General features: G+C 34.1%; 1 protein-coding gene across 1 annotated transcript in view; it reads left to right on the top strand.

Moving 5' to 3' along the window:
- Positions 1–3876: 3876 nt before the first annotated feature.
- The window catches only part of P5CS1 (delta1-pyrroline-5-carboxylate synthase 1), a 5069-nt gene continuing 367 nt past the window's right edge, over positions 3877–8578 (top strand). The window contains exons 1-19 of the mRNA XM_079064268.1: positions 3877–4119; positions 4516–4587; positions 4673–4776; positions 4853–5117; positions 5204–5481; positions 5565–5715; positions 5804–5968; positions 6056–6133; positions 6221–6310; positions 6639–6725; positions 6832–6918; positions 7008–7104; positions 7180–7283; positions 7381–7456; positions 7618–7768; positions 7893–7961; positions 8062–8128; positions 8253–8323; positions 8404–8578. The exon at positions 8404–8578 is cut by the window's right edge and continues 367 nt beyond it. Of these exons, the coding sequence (XP_078920394.1) occupies positions 4060–4119; positions 4516–4587; positions 4673–4776; positions 4853–5117; positions 5204–5481; positions 5565–5715; positions 5804–5968; positions 6056–6133; positions 6221–6310; positions 6639–6725; positions 6832–6918; positions 7008–7104; positions 7180–7283; positions 7381–7456; positions 7618–7768; positions 7893–7961; positions 8062–8128; positions 8253–8323; positions 8404–8485 (2154 nt within the window). The 5' untranslated portion in view covers positions 3877–4059 and the 3' untranslated portion in view covers positions 8486–8578. The remainder of the gene's footprint in view (positions 4120–4515; positions 4588–4672; positions 4777–4852; positions 5118–5203; positions 5482–5564; positions 5716–5803; positions 5969–6055; positions 6134–6220; positions 6311–6638; positions 6726–6831; positions 6919–7007; positions 7105–7179; positions 7284–7380; positions 7457–7617; positions 7769–7892; positions 7962–8061; positions 8129–8252; positions 8324–8403) is intronic.

The raw sequence follows: 8578 nt of genomic DNA, 5'->3' as shown, positions 1-8578 counted from the left end.
ATGCACGAAACCCTAAACCTTTCCTTTGTGTTTTGAGCTCATTGTGTCCATTTTGGTGTGTTTTGGTCCATAATCAAGAAGTAGAAGCTTGGTGCAAGATTGTTGATCAAGGAAGAGCTTGTGGATCTTGATTCTCTACTCCATTTCCAGCTTGCTTGAGGTAAAAAGCTTTGATCTTGTTCATTACTGGTTTAGATCTAGCATATATGAGTTTTGGACCCCTTTTTGGCCCATGAATGAGATATAGTGGTTTGACACCACTCCAAGAGCTTTGAGTTGCCACTCTTGGTGTTTCTGAGGTTCAAAGTCCATAAAGTTGGCACCTTTAGGGTTTAGAATCACCCATGCATGAGATTGTGTTCATTTAGTGAAAGTAGAGTGCTATATCTTGAAGTTGGATCCTTTTGGGGCATGCAAAGTCACCAAGTCAGTGACTTTATGGTTCTAGACGCTTATTAGGACTTAGATTTGTGGTTTGGACTTTTGGTCTTAAGCATTAAGTGCTTAACTCGAGTTTGGGCTGGACGGGTGAGTGTGTTGGGCCTACAAGCAGGTACGCTTAGCATACAAGCCCTCAAGCGAGTACGCTGCGTGTACGTGCTGAGTATGCCCTGCGTACTCAGTCTGTTGGGCTTCACATTCTTTGGGCCATTCTTTTGAGCTTTGATGCATAGGGTCTTGTTGGGCCATCTGAAGATAAGTGTTTAGACTAAGAGAATTGGTGGACTTTAGGGTTAGGCCCATGTAAGGGTTTGGGCCCAATTTGGAAAATTGGGTCATAAGTGGGCCTTGGATGATTAATTGGTTTTGGGCCTTTTAGATTGTGAGTTTGGGCCTTAGTCTTGGACCAAACTAGGTGATGGGTAAAATGGTCTTTTTACTCCAAGGATGGATTGTTGGATATGGATTGGAACCCGAATGTTAAATTGGGTGTTATTTTGTATTGATAGCACGGGGATTCGTCGGACCAGCAGCCACGAATTTTCAGTGAGATTCAGCAGGGATTCGTCGGACCAGCAGCCACAAATCTTCCCTTGTTATTTATGTTAGGATGCCAGGAGTCTGCGTGACCATTGCATGTGATATGTGTTGCTATGTATACCGGGCGGGGCTCGATGTCGGGCGAGGCCCGATGACTGTATCGTATGATATTGTTTATGATCATTGCATGTGGTAGTATGATTATGTGTTATATGTCTATGTGCATAGTGGGCGGGGCCCGATGTCAGGCGAGGCCTAAGAATAACAGATCTGTATACCGAGCGAGGCCCAAAGCTGAGTGGGACTCGATACCGGGCGGGGCCCGATGGAGGGCGGGGGCCCAGTATGAGGTTTATTATGTATGATATTGGGTAGTTTGGGAAAATCACTAAGCTTTGTGCTTACGGTTTTCAGTTTATGTTTTAGGTACTTCTGGTTCCAAGGGGAAGAGTTTGGGATGACTGCATTGCACACACCACATAGTTCCGCTTTTGTGATTACTCTGATTTGAGATGATGTTTGATACACTTATTTTATTTAGGTTGTATTGATGATGTCTTTGGAATACTATTTTTATTAAATTATATATGAAAATTTTGGGTCATGTTTTTGGGACGTTACAATCATACATATGGAAAACATATTATTTCAAGATAAATGACTACTAAATGAAAGAAAATTATCATTCAATGTGTGATTAGTAAATAGCAAATGAGTTATGAATAAAAAAGAGAGATTGGAGAATTTCATAAAGAAATAAAAGAAAAGTACTATTGTCTTGTGAAAACATGTAATAAATAGAGCCTTAGAAAAAAATGTCCCTCAGATACTTTTAAGGGGTAAATAAAATGGCATGACAAAACTTAATCATAATAAGTAATTAAATTGTAATTACTATTTTTTTATAAGGAAGAAATGCTCATAGAAATGGAATTCAATAATATATATATATATATATATATATATATATATATATATATATATATATATATATATATATATATATATGTGTGTGTGTGTGTGTTTTAGAAGTTGTAAGATACATATTTATGGAATACAAAGTAACCAAAAAATACAAATTTGAATGACTTATTTAAAAGAAAGGGACATTAAGGGATATGAAACTTTGAATTGGAGTTCAAGAAAATGAATGTCCAAATGAAACACTAATTGGAATGTTTAGATGGAATAAACTGGAGTAATCTCTCTTGTTGAGCAATGGTCAGAACCAAACATAGATTCAAAGAATGAACCTAAGGTAACCATGTAATAGTGGAACCTTAGATATGGCAAATAAGAGAATAAAATAGATAGTGAGTGTGAATAATAATTTTGTAAAAAATCAACATAAGAATATACAATGGAAAAGATGTACAAGTAATAAAAATACCAAGAAAACCTTAAAGGTTAATAGTGTATAAATTGGATCAATAAAAAATAAAATGAGAACATCTTGATCTAGAAATATAACATTAATACTTGATGAAATAAAGTATTTAGAAACTTGAAAAGCATTTGGATATAAAGGTTTAAATATGATTGATCATGCTATGGAATGGTACAAGGCCAAGTGAAAACATGGACGATAGAAGAAGTGTTGCCAAATGTAGACATTGATGTTTGATGGTTAAAGAATGGTAAATGTCTATAAGAACTCGAGGACCTAAAAGGATAATGATAATGTTTACTGAGATCAAATGATCAAGAATTAAAAGACATGATAATTATAAATGGGAATTCAAATTAATTATTTAATCATACTAAATTTAATTCATAGAAACGTTCCAAAGAAGGAGAAATCTAAAATGTGTATGGATTAAAAGAAATATGAAATAATGAATCAATACTTTATTTGATCAAAAGATAATCAACATATTGATTGATCAACAAGGAAAATGATTGAAGTAAAGTGTTACTAAGATTTCAGTTCAAAATTTTGGTCAAACTAACGATGTGAGCATAACTTAATCCCATTTCATTTTAAGTGACTCCGAAAACTGAATCATTTTAAGGGGTATATATTTATAACATCTATAAATTATGGATGTTTATAGAATAAAAAAAGAAGTAGAAAATGATTTAGAAAAGGACTTGTAAAATATAAGAAGTTGTAATAAGGGTAAAATGGTCAAAATGACTATTTAGTCATTTTACAGGATCAACAAGGAAATTAAAGTTAAGTATGACCATTAAAAAAAAATTATTTGGACTTGTGTAATTATAGTATTATTAGATGAAAGTCAAAAGGTAAATATGGAAGAAATTGTGAAATTATAATTTCACACGATAGAAAATAGTGATTTTGGATATTTAGTAGACTAACAAAATGCAAATGTTAAGGAACATGAAAGGTTGGAATAGAAATAAGATATATAAAACTAAACAATGTTAAAATAATCTATCTTAATTAGGCTGGGGTAGTGGTGTCGAGACCACTGAACTTCACCTCAGTCATTGTTGTCTTTTTCTTCTTCTTTTTCTTGTCGTTTGGTAACCACAAGTTAAGGAGAGAAGGAAACTTGTAGTGCCGAGGTAAGGGGGTTGTGTATGCCAAGACCACCGAGCTCTAACTCAGCTCCAACTCCTTATTTGTCGATCACTCCTTATAACCTTAATAAAAGAATAAACAAATTATGACCTTGTAAAGTTAGAAGAAAATATTAAAATAATATTATTTTATGACACAAAGTTTCATTCGGCTACATTCTAATGGTGATTTTATATAAAAACAAATAATTCCTTACTTATTTAATTTATCCACATTTTTGGGAAAATGCAAACCTGCTGATTGACGACTACAGGTTTGTAAAAAAATAAAAGATAAACCGATGGATTGAAATGTGAGAAATGGAAATAGAGTGACCAAAACTGTTAGAAAGCAAAAACCAGACTGATCGAAATGTCGATTTGCATGTGTATATATATACGCGGATAAATCATTACTGCAGAATCAGATGGAAGTGGAACCCTACGATTAGAGAGTCGTAAACGAGTTTCCTCGTCGTTATCTCATTCGTCGAAGAAGACAGGCGCCAAATCACACACACAGAGATACACACACACTTTAAGCTTTCAACAATGGACGCAATCGATCCAACTCGCGGATTTCTTAAAGATGTTAAGCGTATCGTTATCAAGGTGAATTGTTGATTACACTCAGTTTAATCGTATTGATTACTAGTTCCAGCTTTTTTGTTACTTTGATCCCCAAATAATCTGAATTCCGGTATTGCATGTGGCATTCACGAATTTTGAAATTTTGTTTTATTTGTTTGGTTGATTTTGTGCGTGTTTGATCATGCATAGTTTTGATTCTGTTAGATTGGAAATTGAACGGTGTGTTCTTCGTAATTTTCTGTTTTGTTTCTTCAAGGGTTTAATTCTATCACTGGTAGTAGGATTTTGTAGTGTTGGATAGTAAATTAAGATGGAAACTGTAGTGAGATCAGTGGTAATCCGTAGCTAATTTTGCCATCTGAGCCCTGTTCATGTGTGTTCTTAGATTTTTCCAACAATAACTTTTGGATTTATTAGGTTGGGACAGCTGTTGTCACTCGAGATGATGGAAGACTTGCTCTGGGAAGATTAGGAGCACTTTGCGAGCAGGTAAATTATTATCACAAAACACAAAATCGCAAACAAAATTGACATGCCTTGAATGCTCATAATGATAGTTATCTCTTAATTACAGATCCAAGCACTAAATTCTCAAGGATTTGAGGTTATCTTGGTGTCATCTGGTGCTGTTGGAGCTGGTAGACAAAGGCTTAGATACAGGAAACTAATCAACAGCAGGTAAACTGTAACTAACTCATAGTTTTTGTTAATTTAAATAGATTTTTGATGACTGATGATTTTTCTTATTTTGAAGCTTTGCGGATCTGCAGAAACCACAAGCTGAGCTTGATGGAAAGGCATGTGCAGCTGTTGGACAAAATGGTCTTATGGCACTTTATGATACACTGTTTAGCCAACTGGATGTGACATCAGCTCAGCTTCTCGTGACTGATAATGACTTTAGGAGTTCAGAATTTAGGAAACAACTTACTGAAACCGTGGATTCTTTGTTATCTTTAAAAGTTATTCCTGTATTCAATGAGAATGATTCCATTAGCACCCGCAGAGCTCCATATGAGGTACATCTTGCTTGATTTTTGTATGTGTATATACACAACACGTTATACATGTGTATCTGTTATTTATCGCCTGCAAATTTTTACAGGATTCTTCTGGTATATTCTGGGATAATGACAGCCTGGCAGCCTTACTGGCTTTGGAGTTGAAAGCTGATCTTCTTGTGCTGTTAAGTGATGTAGATGGGCTGTATAGTGGGCCTCCTAGTGATCCTCAATCAAAGCTGATTTATACATACATCAAGGAAAAACTGGAGAATACAATTACTTTTGGTGATAAGTCTAGGCTAGGAAGAGGTGGTATGACTGCTAAAGTAAAAGCTGCAGTTTATGCTTCACAAGCTGGCATCCCTGTTGTCATCACCAGGTATTCTCTCAGATTTGACATTGCTTTAAATTCTTTAATACCATAATTAATTTAACATATGATGTCTTTTATTAAACTTGAAGTGGCTTTGCTGGGGACAATATTGTAAAAGTTCTTAGAGGACAACGCATTGGTACACTATTCCACAGAGATGCTCATACATGGATCCCAAGTGGGGAGTTAAATGCACGTGAAATGGCAGTTGCTGCAAGAGAAAGTTCTAGACTCCTTCAGGTATGAATATGATTAGATTTTCTGATTCCATGATTATAATAAATTGATCTACAAAAAATGTTACTCATTAGTAAAAATGTTAATGCAGGCCATGCCTGCAGAAGAGAGGTGTAAAATCTTACTAGCTATAGCTGATGCACTGGAAGCAAATGAGAAAATGATTTTACATGAAAATGAAGCTGATGTGGCAACTGCACAAGATGATGGATATGAATCATCATTAGTATCTCGTTTGGCTCTCAAGCCTGGGAAGGCAAGTCATATTTTTAATTTTGTGGTTTTTATTGGTTTAGATTTGTTTTTTTTATTCTTTGAATTTTGTTTTTGTCATATGTTATAGGTCTCTAGTCTTGCAAAAGCAATTCGTGTGATTGCAAAAATGGAAGAACCAATTGGTCAAGTATTAAAGAGAACAGAGGTAAGAAATGAAACAATTGTTGTTTGCTTTATTTTTTATTAAATGACATGTATTATTGTTTTCTTTAATAACAATTGTTGCATCCAGCTGTCAGATGGATTCATCTTAGAAAAAATGTCATCTCCATTGGGTGTCCTACTTGTTATCTTTGAGTCACGACCTGAAGCACTAGTTCAGGTATACACATTGAACAAAAAAAAATAGAGTATATTACATTTTTGGTCCCTGAGTATAGATGATTGTTGCAATTTTGGTCCTTATTTGAGGTTCTTGTAACGTTTTGGTCCCTGTTCCAAGTAAAATGACTATTTATGGTTGCTAAATATAGTCATTTTACATGGAACAAGGATCAAAAACGTTACAAAAACCACAAATTAGGACCAAAATTGCTAGAGAAAACTTTTTTGGGACCAAAACTGCACAAAGCATCTATACTCAGGGACCAAAAAGTAATATTCTATTTTTTTTATCATGCGCATCATAAATATTCCCTTGATGTGAACAGATAGCATCATTGGCCATCAGAACTGGGAATGGGCTCTTATTAAAAGGAGGAAAGGAAGCAAAACGGTCTAATGCAATCTTGCACAAGGTCAACTTTTTTTTAAAAAAAAAAAATTAATCGATTCATATAAATGCATTTCTCATAGCTTTTCACTTTATTGATTTTATTTTTTATCCATTTTCCAAAAAAATAGATTATTACTCAATGCATCCCAGACACAGTTGGTAAAGGGTTAATCGGTCTCGTGACTTCTAGAGAAGAAATTCCTGAATTACTCAAGGTTCTTTGTTTTATTAATCTCAATGTTCAAAAAATTTATTTTTTTATTTTAAATAACAAAAAAAATGAGAATTTAAAATTCTGATGCAGCTTGATGATGTCATCGATCTTGTGATTCCAAGAGGCAGCAATGAACTAGTTTCTCAAATAAAGTCTGCAACATTAATACCTGTTCTTGGTCATGCTGGTAACATTTATGCTCTATGTAAATTAAAAAAATGTTTGAGGATGATTCAGTAATTTTGCTTTTTTAACTTTCTAGATGGAATTTGTCATGTCTATGTTGACAAATCTGCCGACATGGAAAAAGCAAAAAACATAGTTTTGGATGCAAAAACAGATTACCCAGCAGCCTGTAACGCTATGGTATTTATCTATCTTTCTCAACATATGTTATGTTGTGCAAAAAAAACATATTTTTGTTGCTTTATTTATTTATTTAATATGTTTTTTTTATTACCAGGAAACTCTTCTTGTTCATGAAGAGTTGCTGCAGAATGGTGGTGTTAACGAGCTTCTCATTGAACTTCAAACCAAAGGCATGATTTATGCTCTTTTTAAGTTTTTACAAATCACAGCAACATAGTACATTGGTATTATGAATATTAAAAAGTAAAGTAGACTGCCTATATTTGTAAAAAAGAAAAAGGGTAGGCTGATGTTATGGAAAGATTAAAAAACATTGATGTATTTGTTGTAGGTGTGAGTATAAATGGTGGTCCAAAGGCATGTTCTTTGCTTAATCTTCCACAAGCACCATCATTTCATCATGAGTACAGTTCAATGTCGTGCACTATTGAAATTGTTGATGATGTGCATGCTGCCATTGATCATATACACAAGCATGGAAGGTATGTATTTGTATTGTAGTCAAACTTAAGTTATGAATCTATTTGAATTTGGGTATATTTTATTTTATTACATAATTACATGGTTTATTGAAAGTGTATTATACTTACTTGTTTTGTATTGTAGTGCGCATACTGATTGCATTGTAACAGAAGACATGGAAGCTGCAAACATATTTCTGCGTTTAGTTGACAGGTTATATATACTTTTAATTAATGTCTTGTTTCATTTTTTTTTTTTTTTTTTAATTAGAGGTTTATTCTTCACATCATGCTAATCTTTATTTATTTTGCAGTGCTGCTGTGTTTCATAATGCAAGCACAAGATTTAGTGATGGATTTCGTTTTGGTCTTGGTGCAGAGGTATCATATGTATTTCATTTCTTGTTTTTGGATATTTTTGATGATGAGGATGAGGAGGGCATTTATGGGCTATCAATGTTTTGTCTTTCATTTGTTTGGTTGTATATACAACATGACATGACAGGTTGGTATAAGTACTAGCAGGATTCATGCTCGTGGGCCCGTAGGAGTTGAAGGATTGCTAACAACGCGATGGTATGATTTATAATTTAATTTTTTTTAGAAATAAGCACACATTATATAATATATATAATTTGATTAATGGATTTATTTAGGATTGCGCGAGGAAGTGGACAAGTGGTGGACAATGATAAAGGGGTTGTGTATACGCACAAGGATCTTACCCAGCAAGCTTAAAATTAGTGCTCCGGTCAAACCTATGGCGAGCAGCTATTACCTGTGGATGATTTTTGTTGCCTGAGCCACGTGTGTGTGTGTGTTAATTGTTAT

Source organism: Lactuca virosa, chromosome 8 (assembly GCF_052849685.1).
Source record: "Lactuca virosa cultivar CGN04683 chromosome 8, Lactuca_virosa_CGN04683_v6, whole genome shotgun sequence".
Classification (NCBI taxonomy): domain Eukaryota; kingdom Viridiplantae; phylum Streptophyta; class Magnoliopsida; order Asterales; family Asteraceae; genus Lactuca; species Lactuca virosa.
This window is presented reverse-complemented; position numbering and strand designations above follow the sequence as displayed.